This window comes from Microtus ochrogaster, chromosome 7 (assembly GCF_000317375.1).
Source record: "Microtus ochrogaster isolate Prairie Vole_2 chromosome 7, MicOch1.0, whole genome shotgun sequence".
Classification (NCBI taxonomy): domain Eukaryota; kingdom Metazoa; phylum Chordata; class Mammalia; order Rodentia; family Cricetidae; genus Microtus; species Microtus ochrogaster.
In genome coordinates, this window is record NC_022014.1 from 44,249,362 (window position 1) to 44,272,053 (window position 22,692).

General features: G+C 36.8%; 1 protein-coding gene across 2 annotated transcripts in view; it reads right to left on the reverse strand.

The window, feature by feature from the left end:
- The window catches only part of Fnip1 (folliculin interacting protein 1), an 83,844-nt gene that overhangs the window by 40,338 nt on the left and 20,814 nt on the right, over nucleotides 1-22,692 (reverse strand). For both annotated transcript variants that reach the window (XM_005350067.2, XM_005350068.2), the window contains exons 2-4: nucleotides 18,955-19,081; nucleotides 4,672-4,806; nucleotides 250-350 (exon numbers count right to left, since the gene is read on the reverse strand). In XM_005350067.2, coding sequence (XP_005350124.1) covers nucleotides 250-350; nucleotides 4,672-4,806; nucleotides 18,955-19,081 — 363 coding nt within the window. The remainder of the gene's footprint in view (nucleotides 1-249; nucleotides 351-4,671; nucleotides 4,807-18,954; nucleotides 19,082-22,692) is intronic.

Below are 22,692 nucleotides of genomic sequence, written 5' to 3' on the forward strand. Positions count from 1 at the left end.
CATGCACACAGACAGAATATTGTATACATAATAAATAAATAAATATTTAAAAAAAAAAAAAAAAACACTTTGTAAGTTACATGGATTTCATGACATCATCACAAAGACTAAGAAGGAACACTAAAACCATGACATAATAAGCTGGGCATCTGACATGCTCAATCTAAGAAATCTAAGAAATCCTTTCATCTTCAAAAAAACCTGAATATCTACAACGAGTATAACATAAGAAGAACTGAACTCCCTCACCGGATCTGATGAATTTTTAAGGTAGATCCTTTGTAGCTCATTGCTACTGAGCCAAACATCATTTCACCAAGCATATTGGCATCAGAAGAACACCGAGAACCCTAAATAAAAATTAAAAACAATAAATAAAATTAAAGAATTAAAAGCCTTATAATGATTTCACATATTAATTTTCTTTATAAAATAGAAATCTGTTTTTCTAATAATTAAAATTATTAAAATTCTGTATTATATAAACTTCTGTAATTTGTTCTTCATCACATGGTTTCTTATATCTAACCATATCATTAAACAGAAATTCCACTCATTTTTAAATCTGCACAGATATTGGTTAAGTATAGTAATATCTAAATCCTAATAGTGGAGATATCAAGGCAGGAATATCTCAAGTTTGAATCCAAGTGGGTACTTTGGGAGACTGACTCATTTAAGGATGGAAGAGAGGGAAAAAGAAGGAGGTTAAGAGTTGTACATTATTTGATTATATAAAAACACCATACTTCAGGGCTGGAGAAATGACTCAATACTTAAGACCATTTGACGTTCTGGCAGAGGACCTGGGTTTGCTTCCCAAAACCTACACAAAAGTCATAACCACCTGTAACTTCAGTTTCAAGAAACACACTCCATCTTCTGGCCTCCCTACTAGGCACATGTATAGTGCATATACATAAACATGGCGAAACACTTATACACATAAAACAAAAATCTTAAAAAAAAATACCATATTTCATCAGGTCAGACTAGTTAACAAGGAGTATTTAGCTCGCTTCGAGGACTTTGCTACTAAAAGTAATGCTGAAATAAACTCTTTTACAGCTAGCCATGCATTATTTGTGAGTGTATGTGGGTGGGTGTATATACTACATGTGAGTGGAGGTCAGAGAACAGCTTGCAGGAGTTGGTTCTCTTCTGCATACTACCACATAGGTACTAAGGACTGAATTTAGGTTGTGAAACTTGGCCACCAGTACCTTTACCTGCTAAGCTATATTGCTAAAACAAAATCAACTTTTTAACCATGTCTTACACACATATATAACATTTATCCAGTAAGCAAATAAGGGTAGAGTCAACAGTATAATTTTTACTACTTCCATTATGGCAAAGAAGCATCCATAAGTGGAGCAATTTTTAACTATCATGAATTTTAAAAAATACATAGTTTATAGACTTAATGAGACTCATAAACACAGAAAAACAATTCTAAAATAATATGTAAAAAAGATCAAAGTCAAATTACCTTGAAAAGAGAACAAGAAAACTGAAGTTATCACACATCCAGATTTCAAAATATACTACCAATCTATAGTAATCAATACAGTATGATAGAGATTAACAATATATGGGATCAGATCCAGAAATAAATGTACACCAATACAGTCAACTGATCCTCAACATGGATACTAGGCTGATAAAACAGGAAAAGGAAAGTCTTTGCTGCTGGGAAGGCTGGATATTCATATGCAAAAAATAAAAATAGACTCTTATAGTATATATAATAACCAATTCAAAGTGAATTAAAGAATTAAATGGGAAAAGAATGGGCAAAGAAAATGGGGTATATACACATGCAGTGAAATATATTTAGGCCTGAGAGACATATTTTGGAGTATAAAGTAGCATAGTTAAAACTTTAAAAAATTTAAAATTATCATCATTTTTTTTTTAGTGTGTTTTGCCTGCAGGTACATCTGTGCACCACATAAATGCATGGTGCCCTTGGAGACCAGAACAGAACACCAGATCCCCTGTGATTAGAGTTACACTACATTTTTAAGTCTTAGGAATTGAACCCAAATCCTCTAGAAGAGAACATGTTTTCTGAACAACTTAGCCATCTTTTTAGGCCTCCATAGATGAATCTTAATAACAGCAGCATGTTAACTAGAACAAGATAATCACAGAAAGATAAGCATTGCATATACTTCCATTTATCTAAAGTATCAAAGAAAGTAAAATTCATGGAACCAAAGAACAGAATTGGTAGTTACCAGGGCAAAGGAGAAAGAAAAAGTTAAAAATCAATGAGCTTCAATTAAGAAATTGGAATGAATTCTTGATATCTGCTGCACATCAAAACATCTATCTGTAGTCAAGAACAAAGCACTGTGTACCAAAAGTTTAGTTAAGAAAAATATTTTGATCCCAGTACTCAGGAGACAAAGGAAAATGGATCTCTGTGAGTTCCAGGCTAGCAAAAAATACATAGTAAGATCTGTCTCAGAAAAAAAAGGAAAGATTTACAATATCAAAATGTCTTCTTTCTCAAAGAACTCTTAATTATTATTGATCTAACTTTTGTCACCATAATTATAAAATCATTTAAAAAAACAAAATTTATTTAGTTAGTATTTATATACCATGGAAAATATCACTAATTACAAAGTACTCTCTACCTAATTTTTAAAAATTTAGCTGGTGGTGTATGCCTTTAATCCCAGCACTTGGGACACAGAGATAGACCGACTCTGGGATTTTGAGGTCTTTATATTTTATAAAGCAAGTTCCCAGACTAGTCAAAGCTATACAATGAGACCCTGTCTTAAAAAAATTATTATATTATTATTGATATGTATGTGTGTGGTTGTGTATGGATATGTTATGCCACAGCACAAAGGTAGAGGTCACAGATCAACATTTGTGAGTCAATTCTTTCCTTCCATTATGTGGGTCCTGGGGAGGGAACCTGGGATGAACAGCAAGTACCTGTACCTGCTGAGCCATTTCATCAGCTCTCTTTACTTAATTTTCAAAACCCATTTTTGTCCAAGACATCAGTGTGGCTAACTGAAAGGAATTCCATCTCATACTCTCAGTTAAAAACAGACAATACTCTCACAGATGTAAGATTGGCTTAATGGTAGCAATTTTGAAGTAGCAATTTTCAGAACTACCCACTGACATGCACTTTAAAGAACTGGTTAATGAAATTCATATGCAAATCACTAGAAAAGGAGCTGCTATTCTTTGGGCAATAGAACACATTATCTCTGATGAATCTGAAAGAAAAAGAAACCCTGGACTTTTTCTGAGGATATCTTCAAGACAACAAATCCCATGTATCACATGACTCCAGACTGGTCATGTGAAGAAAATAATTTATAGTCTGTAAATAAGTCTAATAGTCTAATCCTCATTTACAGTTGGAGTTATTGAAGTTATAGTCTGATTAATTTATTAAATAACTGCATCAGTTAAGCATTCTATGAAGATAATCCAATAAAATCATGTAATTTGATATTAAAATTCTTTGTCTGATATAATATACACCAAAAGGTTAATGTGAATATTAGATACTGTTATATATTTTCATGTGGAACAATCTATAATAAAAATCACTAAATTAAAAAAGTGTGCTATCACTGCTACCTTTTGTATGCTTTATTTAAAGGGTCTATTTACTCCTGGAAAGTAATTTAAAGATAATGTTCTAGTTACTGGAGATCATATTTTATTTATCACATCAAGTATAATTGAAACCTTTTACTTAAAAGTGTATTTTGTGGGATTCTGACACAAAATGAGATTAATATCACTACTTTTTGGATCTCTACAATATTGGTCAGTTTTCTATTTATTTTTAATCACATAATATATACAGAAAAGACAATCATATACAGCTTAAGAAATTAGAAAACCTCTCAAATTACTCAAATTTCCTGAGTTATAAAGGTTCTATATGGCAAAGTACTGTTTGGCATTTGTTAAGGTTCTGTGCCTAAGGTGAAGGAAAACCAAGAGTGTAACTGTGAATTAATCCGAACATGCAGATCTGAGTAACTTCAGAATCCTTTTACACACTGCCTTAACAATGGATATAAGGATAAATTTCTACCCAAGTGCAGCCATCTCTTACAAACACAATGAACAAGATTCTATTTTAGCACCACTAAATACAAAATATGTTTTATTTGTACAAGTTTGGGATGACATAAATTCAAAGTAGATGATATGAACTTAGCATGAAACTATGTCAATCTTATTTCACATAGTAAGCTCATATACAAATTCTATGTAGTTACTGGTTGTTTAGCCTAAGGAATAAAAAATCCAGTTATTTCTGAAAAACAATGAGGTGTGTTTAATCCTTGTAATTACACTTTAATTTTCTACTATGAACAAACTTTATTGGTTTTTATTTGATAATTTAATAATAAAAAGGGAAAAATAAATTATTCTGGGTACTCAATAATATGAATTGAGGTAAAGATGGAAAAAATACCCGCTACCAATACCACAGATTTCTGTATTTCCCCATCTAAGGTTTTCAAATTAATAAAACTTAATTGTTTAATGAATTTAACCATCTCTACAGCTACAATGCAGGCACCAGGAAGGTACAATCTAGTTGATATTATAACTCTGGTCCTTAGGAAGGTGATTAAAATGATTTATAAATGACTAAATGAGTGATCTTACCTGGTACTTGGGACACTGGTCTTTTACATCAGAAGATAAAGTGATAGAGCTATCCAAAGAGGAAGAACTATCTCCTCCTGGTTTCAGCTGACAGCACTTTCCAAAGACCTTGACTTGAGCATCATTACAGAGTTTCTGAAACACAGAGGATACCCTCATTCATAGTCCAATACATTTTTTTTACCATAGATAAACTTAAAAGCAATATGTAAAGAAAAGAAACACCTTGGAAAAAATAAGAATGAGATAACTGAAAATAATGCAACTTTAATGTAATATATTTTTCTCTATTTCCTCTAGTACTATTTGGAGCACATTTTTCTCTCACCAACATTACCAAACCACAGAAATTTTCTTTATTATATGGCCAAAACAATATTCATTAATTGCAACTTAGTAATCTATTAATGGTAGGCTTGGAAACATGGCTCAGCGATTAAGAGCACTGCCTGCTCTTCCAAAGGTCCTGAGTTCAATTCCCAGCAACCACATGGTGGCTCACAACCATCTGTAATGAGATCTGGTGCCCTCTTGAGGAATAAACCTGATCAATCATCCTTATCAACTTAAGACCATGAAACCCTATATGGACAAGTTCAACAGAACGGCCATATACGGGCATCCATGCATGCTTCAGCAATGCCATGCACAAATTTCATTTTTCTATTTCAATTTATAATGGAGATTTTCAAATTATTTACTTTCAAAACTTTTATGTTCTTGCCGGGCGGTGGTGGCGCACGCCTTTAATCCCAGCACTCGGGAGGCAGAGGCAGGCGGATCTCTGTGAGTTCGAGACCAGCCTGGTCTACAGAGCTAGTTCCAGGACAGGCTCCAAAGCCACAGAGAAACCCTGTCTCGAAAAACCAAAAAAAAAAAAAAAACTTTTATGTTCTTATAGGTTATTGAGAATGTTAAAGGACTTTTGTTGAAGAGTTATATCTATTCATTATTTTATATTAGAAACTAAAGCTGAGAAAGTTTTAAATGTCTAATTAAATATAACAATAACATGTTACAAGTTAACAAACAGTAGTGTTATAAAAAACTAACCATATGTAGTAAGGAGAAATGTAAAATTCACTTACATTTTATTATAGATACCTTTTGGGTTTGAAAAGGGCACTTCAAGGCCTGAGATCAGAGGCATGTGCACAGTAAGCAAATATTCTACCACTGGGCTACAACCCCATCCCCATGTCTAAACTTCTGAAATTAAATGTATTTATGTGAAGAACAGATAAAGAATACATTCTAAATTTAGATGATTGTGCTATCAATGAAAGATTCACTTCTTTTCTAAACAAAAGATTTACATATATATATTTGTGTTTGGCCTGCATGTATGTTTATACACCATCCATGTGCCTGGTGCCCACAGAGTCAGAAGGTGGTGTTGAATTCCCCAGAACTGTAATTAAGGATGGTTGTAAAGTGTTGGGAACTAAACCCTGATCCTCTGCAAAAGCAGCAAGAGCTTTCAACTATGGAACCATCTTCTAATCCCAGGACTCATTTCTTTTACTTTACTCCTCCTCTTCCATCCCCACTGAACCCTGGAGCCTTCTTTGCTCACAACTAACAAAGCTGCAATTCATTTAGGTATGCGATATCACTAAAGAGTACTCCATGTTTTATCAGTCTCAAGTATGCTCATTTTTCCATGTACAGGACCTCGGATTTCCAGAAGTAGCAATCAGGATGAAACTGCAACTTTCTGAGGAGTAACTATTCTATAGTTACATTATCACCAAAGGCACTTAACAACTTCCACATCATCTGCAACTAAATATTTCAAATAAAATGAAAAGGGGCATTAGAGCTTTTGAGTACATATATTGAGTTCAAATTCTATGAACAGGTTATTTGAGTTATTAAATCTTAGTTTGCCACCTGTGGAATAGGAAGAGAAACCATAATGACACAGAATTTCTAATTATAATAGTCTAGAGCCAGACGGTGGTGGCGCACGCCTTTAATTCCAGCACTTGGGAGGCAGAGGCAGGCAGATCTCTGTGAGTTCGAGACCAGTCTGGTCTACAGAGCTAGTTCCAGGACAGGCTCCAAAGCCACAGAGAAACCCTGTCTCGAAAAAACAAACAAACAAACGAACAAAAAAAAAACAAAAACAAAAAACATAATAGTCTAGAAAACTAACTTAAACTTAACTAATGTTATAAGTAAGAAACTAACATAACTGAAGTCAAGGATTTCACCAGACACTTTTATTTATATTATTTCATTTAAATGCTTGTTAATACCATTTAGTATTGATATCTTTGGCCATATCTTCTTTTTAAAATTCTTCTCTTATATTTAAATTTCAACCAAAGTTTCCCTTTCCTATACTCATCCTAGTGCACCCCACCTCCTCTCTCCCCCAGATCAATTCCTCCTCCATTTGCCTTCAGAACAGAGTAGGCCTCCCAAAGACATCATCATGTCATTGGCTATATCTTAATAATCTTATAACTTATTAATAAATTGTTGCCAATAAAATCCTAGACCCTATTAGGGAAGATACAACATACTTTGGTTACAAGATACAGAGAAATCAATTTGGGAATTGACCTAAAAACTTCCTCCCTACTGGCTAGTTTTCATATTGAAGAAGTTTTCAAATGCAGGCCACTGTGGAGGAAGGTGGTATCACCCAGCAGTGTACCTTGAATGCTACAATACTGACCTGATGGGCAATATGTGCTCATTGGTACAAAAGTGACATAAAAATTACAGGGATAACCAATTGCTTTCTGATTAGATTTGAAGCCTGTCTTAAGAAAATTCGTAGCTAGTACTATAAACCTGGTCAAAAGCTTCAGAAGATCTGGCACTGCTGGGAAACTACTACTTTTGTTTTGCTAAATGAGCACGTTATCAAAGCACTTTTTAAATATTTGTACTTATGCCCACAGAGTAGTGATGCTGTCATCTCTGTTCAGAAAGGCTTGTTTTTAAGCCAGCTATTTGGTGTACACCGTTAATTCCAGGACTCAGGAGGAAAAGACAGGCAGATCCTTGAGTTTTAGGTCAGCCTGGTTTAAGGTCAGCCTGGTCTTTAGAATGAGTTCCAGGCTAAAAAGAGAAACCCAGTTTTAATGGGGAGGGGAAGCATCTTTTTGCAGTGGCACCAGTTAAAGCGGAAATTTGTAACTGGTGGAAGTGGTGAGAGAAAGTGGAAGTTGAATGCTCTGTCATAATTGAGATGTTTATGTCATACCCTCTCCAAGACCTAGGGAACATTATAGAAGAGAGAGTGGAAAGAATTTAAGAGGCAGAGGTTGATAGGGGTTGGGGTGAAATGTTACAGAACACTATCTTTTGGACATGATATGGTCACAGCATTCTTAAACTCATAGCAGCTGACAAGACTAGGCCTGTCAACATCTTGTCATAGACTGGAGAGGGACCTATAAGGCCCTACTTGTTCCTGAGGACCTACAGGCACTTAAAGGTGGTGGAGGCAGAGACTCTTTTCTTTTCATCAAGACAGGGTTTCTATTTGTTGTCCTAGCTGCCCTAGAACTTGCTCTGTAGACTACATTGGCCTTTCAACCCTAATGAAACTCATCAGGTCACAAACACATAAATGATGAAGAGTAGGGAGACAAACTGAGAAATGGGTGGTATGGTAGTTTGAATGTAATTGACTCTCATAAGCTCAGGGAGTGGCACTATTAGGAGGTGTGGCCTTGTTGGAGGAAATATGTCAGTGTGGGGGGGGGCAGCCTTTGTTGCCTATGCTCAAACTATGCCTAGTTCAGACCCCTGTGAGACAAAATGTAAGAATTCTCAGTTTCTTCTCCAGCACCATGTCTACCTGCACCCTGCCTTGCTTCCTGCCATGATGATAATAGACTAAATCTTTGAACTATAAACAAGTCACCCCAATTAAATGTTTTCCTTTATAAGGGTTGCTATGAATATGGTGTCTCTTCACAACAATAGAACCCTAACAAAGACAGATGGGAACCAGTGGGAGTGGGAGAAATACAGGATATTGAAAAGGAGAAGAGGGTTGAACAATAAGTGCATAGCATTAGAGGAATAAGGCCAACAGACATATTATTATTGGAACATTCAAAGAAAGAGACAAAGATACTCCATGGAAAGATCACTAGAAAGGAGAAACTAAGAAGATATAGAGAGAAACACTAAAAACAGATGCCAAAGATAGACTAACAGACAAAGAAACATTAGCAAACACTGAGAAGCAATAAAGAAGGAACATACAGTGAAGGACTGTGGGGTATGAATACCATGAATCCCTGATTGGATGGTATTAGGAGGTCTGGTTTTGGAATGTTCTTTGGTTATAAGGGGTAGCATATCACAAACAGGAACAGTACCCATACAGAAACAATTTCAGAGTGCTCTTAACCTTGTTTCTAAGTCAACAGTTTGTAATCTGGGAGATAACCTGATAAAAAGCAAACATCCCAGCATTCTATCCTGGCCTTCTAGTCTGTATTGTTTTGTTATTCTGCCTGAAAAAAAAGACACATAGAGAGAAAGTTAAACATTATTTTGTTAGGATCAAACAAAATGCTCAGTTGATATAAGAACTGGCTACTCATTCTCTGAATCCATATGATGGGAGGGGTGACTCCTGAAACATGTCATCAGACTTCCAAATGCAATAAAATAAAATGTAAAAAATTTTTAAAATTTTGTTGATGTTGGGTAGTGAATCTTTATGAATATATGTAGGCAAATAAAAAATGTCACAAAAAAAGATATGAGCAGGAAAGAATAATGAAGCACTAGTTTAGAAAGGATGGGCAGGAAGATTTGGAAAACAGTGTAAGTCAAGAAGTACAGAGCAGCCGGGCAGTGGTGGCGCATGCCTTTAATCCCAGCACTCGGGAGACAGAAGCAGGCGGATCTCTGTGAGTTCGAGGCCAGCCTGGTCTATAAGCGTTAGTTCCAGGACAGGAACCAAAAAGCTACAGAGAAACCCTGTCTCGAAAAAAAAAAAAAAAGTACAGAGCAAGTTAATTTTTAAAAAAAAGTGAAGAATAAGTGCATAATGAGCAACATTAATCAAGATAAACTAAGAGGTGCCAGACAATGTAATGTAGTAGAACACAGACACAAAGAAAACCTCAGTAAATGTTGAAATAAAAAAGCAAGAGTATTATTAATTAATGTTAATCTATCAAATTTAGCAAACTTTTGTTGAGCTTTATAGTAGCCTATAAACAAAGAAGTGCTCATGAACATATTCTTTTATTTTATTGATTTTTAATGACCTCTACACTTTTCTCTGCTCCCCTTCCTGCCTCTCCCCTCCCCTTCAACCTTCTCCCAAGGTCCCCTTGCTCCCAATATATTCAGGAGATTTTGTCTTTTTGTACTTCCCATGTAGATTAAATATATGTATGTCTCTCTTAGGATCCTCATTGTTGTCTATATTCTCTGGGATTGTGATTTATAGGCTGGTTTCTTTGCTTTATGTTTAAAAACCACTTATGAGTGAATACATGTGATAATTATCTTTCCAGGTCTGGGTTACCTCCACTCAATATGATGTTAGCTAGCTCCATGTATTCGCCTGCAAAATACAAGCTGTTGTTATTTTTTTCTTCTCTGTAGTACTCTATTGTGTAAATGTAACACATTTTCTTTATCCATTCTTCGGTAGAGGGGCATTTGGGTTCTTTTCAGGTTCTGGCTATCACAAAAAATGCTGTTATCATGTCCTTGTGGCACAATTGAGCATCCTTTGGATATATACCCAAAAGTGATATTACTGCATCTTGAGGAAGGTTGTTTCCTAATTTTCTGAGAAATCGTCACACTGATATTCTAAGGGTCTATACCAGCTTGCACTTTCACCAGCAATGCAGGAGTGTTCCCTTTACTTCTCAACCTCTCCAGCATAAGTTGTCATCAGAATTTTTGATCTTGGCCATTCTTACTGGTGTGAAATGAAATCTCAAGGGTTGTTTTGCTTTGCATTTCTCTGATGACTAAGGATGTTGAGCATTTTCTTAATTGTCTTTAAGCCATTTTAGATTCCTCTGTTGAGAGTTCTCTGTTTAGGTCTGTACTCCATTTTTTTTATTGGATTATGTGTTCTTTGGGTGTCCAATTTTTTGAGTTCTATGTATATTTTGGTGATCAGATCTCTGTCTGATGTGGGGTTAGTGAAAATCTTTTCCCATTCTGTAGGCTGTCGTTTTGTCTTGCTGACCATGTCCTTTGCTTTATAGAAGCTTTTCACTTTGAGAAGGTCCCATTTATTAATTGTCTCTCAGTGTCTGTGCTGCTGGGGTCATATTTAGGAAGTGGTCTCCTGTGCCAATGCGTTCAAGTGTATTTACCACTTTCTTTTCTATAAGGTTCAGTGTGGTTGGCTTTATGTTGAGGTCTTTGATCCATTTGGAATTGAGTTTTGTGCATGGTGATAGATATCGGTCTATTTTCACTCTTCTACATGTTGAAATCCAGTTATGCCGCACCATTTCTTAAATATGTTTCTTTTTCCCATTTGATATTTTTTGTTTCTTTGTCAAAAAACAAGTGTGTTCACAATGTGTGGATTAATATTCGGGTCTTCAATTCAGTTCCATTGGTCCTCCTGTCTGTTCTTATGCCAATACAGGCTGTTTTCAGTAATATAGCTCTGTAGCAGAGTTTGAAGTCAGGGATTGTGATACCTCCTGAAGTTCTTTTATTGTATAGGACTATTTTGGCTATCCTGGGTTTTCTGCTTTTCCATATGAAGCTGAGTACCGTTCTTTCAAGTTTGTGAAGAATTTTGCTGGGATTTTGATGGGCACTGAATCTGTAGATTGCTTTTGGTAAGACTGCCATTTTTACTCTATTAATTCTACCTACCCAAAAGCAAGGGAGATCTTTCCACTTTCTGGTGTATTCTTCAATTTTTTTCTTCAAAGATTTAAAGTTCTTGTCATACAAATCTTCCACTTGTTTGGTTAGAGCTATTCCAAGGTATTTTATGGTATTTGTGGCTATTGTAAAGGGTGATATTTCTCTGATTTCTTATCAGCCCGCTTATCATCTGTGTATAGGAGGGCTACTGATTTTTTTGAGTTAATCTTGTATCCTGTTACATTACTGAAAGTGTTTATAAGTTGTAGAGGTTCCTTGGTAGAATTTTTGGGGTTGCTTATGTAAACTATCATATTATCAGCAAATAGTGAGAGTATGACTTCTTCTTTTCTGATTTGTAGGTCTCCTTTTCTTGTCTTATTGCTCTAGCTAGGACCTCAAGAACTATATTGAATAGATATGGAGAGAGTGGGCAACCTTGTCTTGTTCCTGACTTTCTTTCCATTTAGTTTGATGTTGGCTGTTGGCTTGCTGTAAATTGCCTTTATTATATTTAGGTATGTTCCTTGTAACCCTGCTCTTTCCAAGACCTTTATCATGAAGGGATGTTGTATTTTGTTGAAAGCTTTTTCAGCATCTAATGAGATGATCATGTGGTAAGAGTGGAGTATTGAAGTCTCCCACTATTAGTGTGTGGGGTTTAATGTATGATTTAAGCTTTAGAAGTGGTTCTTTTACATATGAGGGTACCCTTGTATTTGGAGCACAGATGTTCAGTATTGAGATTTCCTCTTGATAGATTTTTTTCCTGTCACTAATTTTTATGAAATGTCCTTCTTTGTCTCTTTTGATTGATTTTAGTTTGAAGTTTATTTTATTATATATTAGGATAACTACACCAGCTTGTTTCTTAGGTCCATTTGATTGGTATATTTTTCCCCAACCCCTTATTCTGAGGCAATGTCTGTCTTTGAAATTGAGGTGTGTTTCTTGTATGCAGAAGAAGGATGGATTCTGTTTTTGTATCCAATCTACTAGCCTGTGTCTTTTTAGAGGTGTGTTGAGTCCATTTATATTAAGGGATATTAATGACCAGTGATTGCTAACTCCTGTTAATTTAGTTTTCACTGTTGTCAATGTTAATTTGTGTGTTTTTCCCTTCTTTGGGATTTGCTATGTTTTTGTTGATGTAGCTAACTTCCTTGGGTTGGAGTTTTCCTTATAGTATTTTGTGTAGGGGTTGTTTTGTGGCTAGGTATTGTTTAAATCTGGTTTTGTCATAGAATATCTTGTTTTGTCCTTCTATGGTGATTGAAAGTTTTGCTGGGTATAACAGTCTGGACTGGCATCCGTGGTCTTTTAATGTCTGCATTAACATTTGACCAACCTTCTGGCTTTCACTGTCTCCAGTGAGAAGTCAGGTGTAATTCTCATAGGTCTGCCTTTATATGTTACTTGGCCTTTTTCCTTTGCAGCTCTTAATATTCTTTCTTTACTCTGTATGTTTGGTGTTTTGATTATTATGTGGCAAGGGACCTTTTTTTTTTTTTTGGATCCAATCTGTTTGGTGTTTTGTATGTTTCTTGTATCTTCATAGGCATATCTTTCTTTAAGTTGGGAAAGTTTTTTCTATGATTTTGTTATATTTTCTGTGCTTTTGAGTTGAACTTCTTCTTCTATACCTATTATTCTTAGGTTTGGTCTTTTCATGGTATCTCATACTTCCTGGATATTTTGGGTTAAGCTTTTGTTAGATTTAGTATTTTCTTTAACTGATGAGTCTATTTTCTCTATTGTATCTTCAGCACTTGAGATTCTCTCTTCCATCTCTTGTATTCTGCTGTTCACGCTTGCATTTGTGGTTTCTGATCATTTTCTCATGATTTCTGTTTCTATAATTTCCTTGGCTTGTGTTTTCTTTATTGTATTTATTTCAGTTTTCAAGTCTTGAATAGTTTCTTTCATATGTTTGATTGCTTTTTCTTGGTTTTCTTTAAGGGATTTGCTGATGTCTTCTAATTTTTTGTTTGACTTTTCCTCCATTTCTTTGAGGGAATTTCTCACTTCCTCTTTAAGAGCTTCAAGCATTCTCCTGAAGTTATTTATTTACTTGGTCATTTTCTTCTGCTTCATCTATATTTGGTTGTTCAAGTGTTGCTGTTGTAGGATCTCTAAATTTTACTGGTGTCGTGTTGTTCTTTATGATGTTGCTTGTGTTCTTACCTTGTCTACTCATCTTTTCCTCTAATTGGTGTGGCTGGGGCTGTCTGTGATTCTGGTGATTAATCTTCTAGGTCCCAGTGAATCCAAGGCTCAGATGGTTGTTCCTCATGGTATAGTCAGTGCCATGGTTCTATTTACCCCACTGGTCACTCTGTGTTCCTGGAAGACGCTCAGCACTCCCAGGCTATGCTCTGCTCCTGTAGAATTTGCTGTCTCAGGCCTACTCTGGCTTAGGTTGTTGGGTCAGACATCTTTCTGTAAACGTCCCTGGTCTGGATCCACTCCTGCAGAGGTCCCTGGCTTGGAGTTGGTCCTGCAAAAGTCTCTGGCTCTATTCTACTCCCTCGGAGGTCCCAGAGTCAGTTGTGCCCAGACCTGCAGAGGACCTGCTTCAGGCCTACTCCCTCAGAGGTCCCACATTCATGCCTAGACCTGCAGAGATCTCTGGTTCCTGCCTCCACCCTCGGAGGTCCCAGACTCATGACCAGACCCGCAGAGGTCCTGACTCAGGCCTATGTCCTCGGAGGTCCTACACTCACGCACAGATCCACAGGGGTCCTGGCTCAGGTCTATTCCCTCAAAGGTCCCAGATTCATGCAGTTTCTGGCTCTGGTCCACTCTCTCAGCGGTTGCTCCCCTAACCTGCTCCTGTGGAGTTTGCTGTCTCGGGTCTGCTCTAGCTTGGGCTGCTGGCTCAGTCTTGCCTCAGCAAATGTCCCTGGTCTGGATCCACTCCCATTTCCATAGAGATGGCCGGCTCAGGCCCCCTTCAGCCTAGGTAGCTGGCTCAGTCCCGCAGGCCTGCTCTGGCCTACATCGCTGGCCCCAGTCCTGCCTCCGCAAATGACCCTGGTCTGGATCCCCTCCTACTCCTGTGGAGCTCACTGTGCCAGGCCCACTCCAGTCCAGGTAACTGGCTCAGTCCTGCTCTTTTGGAGTTCGCTGCTTCAGACCTGCTCTGGCCTAGGTCACTGGCTCAGTCTCGCTCCTATGAAGTTCACTGCTTCAGTCCTACTCTGGCCCAGGTCGCTGGCTCAATTCTACTCCTGTGAAATTTGTTGCTTCAGGCCTGTTCTGGATCAGGTTGCTCTCATGACCATATTTATAGTTGTTCTTAGATTTCAAAGGTCTTGATCATCTCCATCTCAAAGACTCTGAGGAATCTTACTACTTCAGTTATTCAAACTAAAAAGGTAGATTTATCAAACTTTTTCTTCTCCCCATCACCATATCTAACTACTCTTCATAAGGTAGACAAGGTGACATTTTAAAATTTGAGTTTGATATCTTCAGTGATTTCCCTCTGTACTTAGGATATAAGTATCCAAACATCTAAGACAGAAACTCATAAGGCCCTGAATACTATGCCCTCTACCTACCTTCACCACCAGCTATGTTGTATATTATTTGTTATCACTCCAGCCAAGGTGGGGTTCTTTTAATTCCTCAAATTGCCAAACTCCCAAATCATACTGCAGACTTTTCATCAGCTGTTACTATTATTTCTTCACATTTCAGCTTTTATTTTACTTTTTCAGTAAGGCAGACTGTCACTCAAATTGATGGAAACTTGGTTCAGTACTACTGGCATCTTATTAAGTATTCTTCAAGCTTTCTTCACTGTACTTTCACAATTTAGAATAATGTGTAGATTACTTTTTTGAGTATCTACATGCCCTAATAGGCTATCTATTTGTGGAAACTAAGAGAACACACAGGCTGGTAAATCTCCAAGTACTTAGTATTTTATAAACCCTTGGGTAACTTGTACAAAAGCTCCTTTTCATCAAATTACAAAGTAGGAGAAAAGGAATAAACAATCTAAACAAAGCACAATCTCCAAAAGGTCAAAAATTCTTACTGATTAGGTACAATACTATAAAACCTAGCAATGAAAAAAGAGACTAACACCTATTTGTAAATGCTAAAGAAACACTTGTAAATAAGACAACAGATCAGGATAGACATATTCCATGTTTTTCAGAAGGCAAAAATCTCAAATTAACCCAATTCTTTAAAAAAAAAGTAATTATCAATAAAAAGTTCTATTGGTAGGAAAAAACTTTCTCCAAAGTATTTTGTTTTCAGTTGATTATTTGAATGTTCATAGAAAGTGGCAACCTAAGGTGTGGAAGAAACCCATTCTAGGCCCAGGGCACTTTTTCTTTATATCTTAAGGTGTAATGGCAGTAGCCAACACTAAGCTCTCTTGGCCAATCAAATAAATGCCTTATTGCTGCTAAACTAGTAACAGTGTATTTCAAAACACGGTGTTGAAGATTTAAAGAACAGAAACAGGTTCTTGTCCCCCCTTTAGAGTAGGGAAAGTATGTTATGAGGATTGCAGACTTAATTTGCTCTATACCATCAGATAAATATCTTCCTTTCTCTACGTCTCACTTCCCTGATTGCACAATGAGGGGTCCAACCAGTTTCTCTAAAAGGCTCCCAGTAGTTCCTAGGTCAGTCACATTTAACAACACCATCATAAGGCAGTGGTTCTCAACCTTCCTAATGCTGTAACCCTTTAATAGAGTTCCTCATTTTGTGGTGACCGCAAACATGAAATTATTTTTTTTGCTACTTCATTCCTGTAATTTTCCTACTGTTATGAATTGTAATGTAAATATTGGTATTTTCTGATAGTCTTAGGTGACTCCTGTGAAAGGGTTGTTCTAGGGGTGTGACCCACAGGTTGAGAATCAATGATATCAGGAACTAAATGTCAAACAAAAACAGTTTCTGGCTAGATGACAAGTAAATGTCTTTAAAAAGGAAGGAAGGAAGGAAGGAAGGAAGGAAGGAAGGAAGGAAGGAAGGAAGGAAGGAAAAGAGAAAAGAAAAGAACAGAAAAGAAAAGAAAAACCAGGTCAGGCAGTGGTGGTGCATGCCTTTAATCCCAGTATTTACAAGGCAGAGGCAGGGGCAGGTGGATCTCTGTGAGTTTGAGGCCAGCCTGGTCTACAAGAGCTAGTTCCAGGACTGGCTCCAAAGCAACAGAGAAATCCTGTCTCAAAAAAAAACAAAACAAAATAAAAATAAAAAGAGAGAGAGACACCATGTAGCTGCTGAAGGAGAAAGACTCTAGAACACTATGATAAGTCACAGCCTCATGGCAATACATGGATAAATAGAAAATGGGTTAGTTTAAGATGTAAGAGCTAGCTAAAAATACACCTGTGATGGGGGAAGAGTCTTCTGTTTTGTGTTAATTTCATTGGTTAAATAAAGAGACTGCCTTGGCCCTTTAATAGAACAGAAAATTAGGGTAGGTGGAGTAGAAGACAGAATGCTGGGAGAAAGAAGTCGAGTCAGTCAGTGGCCATGATTCTCCCACCAGACACAGAGGCAGGTTAAGATCTTCCCTGGTAAGCCACCTCGTGGTGCTACACACATTATTAGAAATGGGTTAAAGCAAGATGTGCGAGTTAGCCAGTAAGAGGCTAAAACTAATGGGCCAAGCAGTGTTTAAAAGAATACAGTTTCCGTGTAATTATTTTGGGACATAAGCTAGCCAGGCGGCTGGGAGCCAGACTGAACACAGCTCACCACAGCTTCTTATTACACACCTGAGCCATTGGCCAAATAGTATTGTAAAAATAAAATTAAAAAAAAAGACCCCATGGAGTGTACCCTAAGTTAAATCAGATATTTGTTGGTTACTACCACAAGCTTGTATCTATAGACAGGACACCACTGTAGATCAAAGGGTTTGTAGCCAGGTTGGTGTTTACATTTCTCCTTTGGGCGCATGCAGCATACCTTCCTGTAACAAAGATGCTAGCACACAAAGGTTAAGATTCTACGTAGGCACCAGCATAACTTTTCTAGGTTCAGTAAGTAGTATAGATGTTATTTTCAGCAATAGGGCCTTGTCATCAGTTTGTAAAGAGCAACCTATAGTCTTGGCAACAGCCTGGGTTGTTTGGGGTTCCTATGGGACCCCTTTGATCAACAATTCAATTAGATGTAATCCATTCCCAGTACTGGAAGCTTCATTTGGTGACAAGAGATGTCCAATTGGGGCTCTATCTCCCTCATTATATATGTATATATTTTTGGAAACTTCCACTGTATTGGGTTTTCATATGACCCATACCTAACACTGCTTGGATGACAAAGAACCTGGGATTTCATAGGGTAAAACCAAATACTACTATTGTTCTAAATGAACACAGCAATAAAATGACTCCCAATGACATTCTGCTATATTCATAGATCAGTGCTTTCCTCCTGCAGCAAACGTGAAAAAATACAGAGACCCACAACCAGACATGCAGTGAGTTAGATATCTTGGACAACTAAGCCACAAATGGGTCTCTCTATCAAAGTACTCCCTCAGAGCTCAAGGAACTCTGCAGAAGATGAGGCAGAAAGATCATAAAAGCCAGAGGGGATAGAGAACATAAAGGGGAAAAAAAGTACTCTAAATAAACAGGATCAACACACATATGAATTTACAGAAACTGAGACAGCATGCACAGAGTCTACATGGGTCTGTACGATGCAGATGAACCATGGGATCCTAAAGCTAAAAGGAGAAGTAGAAATGTCCCTATCCTTAAACCAGAAGCTAACTACAATTGATAACTACTTGCAAACAGAAATTTAGTTTTCTCCAAGGGAGTCTCAAGGGGAAGTTAATGACTTTTGAGGATAGGATACATGCCCAGCAGTAGATGGATAACAGAAAATGAACTCAATGGCATGCATCTTTAGAGGTTCCTTGCCTCCTAATGCCATGTCATGGCTTTTTAAAAAAATCTTATCCCAATCCCTACCCTACAGGTCCTTTGCATATATATTATAGCTTCCAGTTTAATGATTTTATGGAATTTCTGAGTGTGAGATTAAGTGGGTCTCTGCATCTATATCTGTTTCTTGTGCCTTTTCTTGAGCTCTTTTCCTTTATTTGTTTTGTCCAATGTGTTAGTTTTTGTTTTATTTTCTTATTTTACAATCTCTGAGAAGCTTGTTCTTTTCTAACAAGAGACAGAAAGGGTCTGGATGGAAAGGGAAGTGGGTAGGAATTGGAAAGAAGTACAGGGAGGAGAAAATGTAATCAGGACATAGGAGGAAAAAGCTAACTTTCAATAAAAGGAAAAATAGAGAAAAAAATCTCAAAATTGGGACTCTGAATTTTAAACAGGCTAGAGATATTTTAGGCTAACAAAGTTACCATAGTTGAAATTATACTAATTCTTTCTTGAATTATTAAAATACCCAAGATTAGATTTCAAATAAATGAATAGTAATACTCACTGATACTGATGTGTCCTCATTTTTTCTCTTAATACTGGAATCAAACAAGACATTTCTCCCTCGTCTTTCACAGTCTTGATATACAATCAGTCGAATCTGGCTTGGGTCAAACTCTGGCAAGGGCCAACTGGAGAAAAAAAAAAAAGATCCTCTTTAGTTACTTTAATAAATACTTCATATATATTCTTATAACTAAAAAACTTATCGGATAGACCCAGAAGCTACATTATTACTGAAGGACATTCACCTACCTGATGTTTATATAGAATGTCACTATTTGGTTCAAAGTGTTAAAAAGTTACATAGGCATGACTTTTAGATTAAAAGTAAAAATACAAATAAATAAATAAAAAACAATTGGCTACTATCAACATGTGTCAGATAAGATATAGCCAATATATATAAAAGGTTACTTAATAAATATATGTAAGCACAAATTACTAATAAAAATAAATATGCTGATCTCATGGAGAGATGACATAAGGTTAACTAATATGTTAAGTTGCTTTTTCTGCAATACAAAAGTATAAAAATAGAAACAGTTTTGCTGTAGGTCAAAACAGGGATATATTTTGAGTAAAACGGGCACACAAAATGTTATTGAATTTTCACGTTAATAAAAGTTAAAACCTGGCAAGATTCTGTCTAAGAATACCTAATATTTAAAATTCTAGAAAAGATAAGTAGGTAGTACTCTAGTCACTTGGTGTCCTCTTTCAGTGTACTCAATAATGAAGGGGAGGGAGAAGAGAAAGAAGGGAGGGAAGAGGAGAAAACCTGACAGCTCCAAAGTTTGGAGCACGGTTATCTCAGAGTAAAGAAACATGAAAGTACACCAGGAAGGGAACATACCAGATGGATCAGGGCAGTTAATGTCTATCAAGATAATGTTGAAGTACTTTTTTCACTTCACAACACATATTTGGAAAAAAATACCGCATTTGTTTTTAGGACCTTTATTTGTGCATTAAGTGTCACAATTTTAAAGATTAATGTCTCTGTTGGAAACTGAAGGAAGTCCGACACTACACATCAAGCTAAAGCAGCCTTTAGACAACAATGGCTTGCATTACACAGGAGTGTACTTTAAAACTTTGACAGAGCAGACCAACATAGGTTGAAAATCAAGAAGTGGCTTCATGGAACCAACAAAGACATGTCTCAAGGAAGGAGTACAATGGCAGTAACTGAAGAGCATTCACCAGTTTTGGAACTGTCATTGGTGATCATCATGACCAGGAAAGTTCTAAGGAGTAAAGAGAACAGAAGTCAGATTGCACAGGACTGAAGAAAAAAAAGTCAACTGTCAAGAAAAGAAGGGAGTTGAGAATTAAGAGTGGGTGATAGGTGCATATTTTGTTACTAAGAAAGGAAATATGTGAACATGTTTACCTTCCGATGCAGTTTGAGGTGAAGAGGAAATTACAGACCTTTGAGGAACTGGTGGAGTGAATACTGTTTAAAGAATTAGCTCAAGAACTGGCTTCTCATTCTCCGCCTTTGTCTAGTATCACGTTCAGAACAAAAGTAACTCTTGCATTAGAGTTAAAAGAGAGGAGAGTAAAAAGGAGCATGTTGGGAGGAAATTATGTTGATCAGGAACAGTAAGACTTCTGCGCAATACTGTATTCCTACACATAATTAACAGTTACAAGAATATAACTGGCCACAAACTGCAAAGGTGATTTTTTTTTTTCTCTAAAGCTCTCAAAGTGCTTGAATTTGAATCAGGCAGAGACAAGGAAAAGAATTTTCAAAGATAACTGGGTAAAAAGGAAAGGGAACCCTGATAATGGAACAGAAACTACAAGAATACAGCTAAAACAATGAATACTGGAACCTAAATTAGGAAAATAGTGAGACTATGAGGCTAGGAGAAGAAATGAAGGCATAACAGTCAAAGCACTTAGAAAGGAGTGAGGAGGAAGATCAGAACAGACATATCACCAGAGAGGAAGAAAAAGCTCACAGTGTAGAGCTTAGAAAGGTCAAGGAAGACAAGGAAAGCAGCAGGTACATAGAACCAAATGTTGCGGGAAGGCTTAACTTCATAAAGACTAAGCCACCTGATGGTTTAGCCATTTGGTGGGCTTGGTTCTCTTGCTAGAACAGCATTAGGGGAGAGAGAGGGTAGTTAAGTAACAGCAGACAGGAGAGACTGAGAAGAAGGGCAGCAAGATGGAAGATTATAAGCAGTTTCCCTGTCAAAGAGGATGACACAGAAACTGAGGATGCTATAACTGCCCATTTAAACTGAGTGGTTTTGAATATAGTCAGGAAGAAACTGGAATTATCTTGAAGCAAGACTAATGCTCACCCTCGGCAGCCAGAAGTGAGATTATGAGGCTTTTCTCTTAAAAGATAAAGATAAACAGATATGAAATGTTCAGGAATGTATAAAGGGGAAACAAACATATTTAAGGTTTATGTTTCTAAATTAAGGAAAGGAACAGGACAAGAATTTAAAGGTAGCAAGAGAAAACAGGAAAAATCAATGTTCTAGAAAAGTTAGAACAGAATATACTACCAAGAAAGTCCCTGATGAACTGTAGAATATATTAAATGAGATCAAGGAAAAATGATCTACAAATGAAAATTGCTACATATGGATTTGCAAGGTTGAAAAAATAAAATAGTTATTTAAATTTGATCATTTATTTAATCTGAAAAGTACACATTCTCAGAAGTGGATATGAGTTGGGTGGCCTGAACTAGGGCATAGGACTTAAGATACAAAAATTTAATAAAAATGATCAAAATAGGAGAAAGTGCTAACCGTACCAAAGGTACAATTAGACAGAATACCCAGCTGAGTCACAAGTTTGAGGTCAGCCCACTACAAAATGAGATCCGATAAAAAAAAATGATAATAAAAGTGACAGCAAGAAAGGAGCGATCTGTATTTCACTATCATGGGAAAATGTGGCCAGAATGGCCCTGATTGAAGCAAAGAACGTTAAATGTCAGTGGTTTCCTCTGATTGCCCAGACACTGTCACCGCTGTTCCCAACCTTCTTTACCATAATAGAAGTTGGTGTAAATTCTGAAATCTGTTAATACAGAAAATCATTTTTTTAAAAAACCATGCTTTGCTGGGTGGTGGTGGTGCACGCCTTTAATCCCAGCATTAGGGAGGCAGAGGCAGGTGATCTCTGTGAGTTCGAGGTCAGCCTGGTCTACAGGAGCTAGTTCCAGGACAGGCTCCAAAGCCACAGAGAAACCCTGTCTTGAAAAACAAACAAACAAACAAAAACCTATGCCAAAAGATAACTGATTAATTCCAGCACTTGGGAAGCAGAGGCAGGTGGATCTCTGTGAGTTTGAAGACAGCTTGGTCTACAGACCGAGTTCCAGGACAGTCAGAGCTACACAGAGAAACCTTCCTCCTCAAAAAAACACAACAAAAACAAACAAAAAATATACCTTTATAAAATAAATAACATCCCCAAAGAGGATCAAATCATTAATATAAAAATAATATGATTAAGAATATGAAATTTAGGGTCAGAACAGGAAAGTCTCAGGAAAAGCAGATTTGACTGGCTAATAATCAGGATAAACACTCAGCCAATATTAGTTTCTATCTTCTAGCCTCTGTACCTTGTTAAGAAAGCCAATTTCATAAAAATTTTTTATTTCTCCAGGTAAGTTTCGGAAATGAAGTAACTTTTTGGAGACTGTAGTTTACTCACCCTTCTCTTTTCCTCTGTACTTTTTATGTCCTTTCTTTCTTTCTTT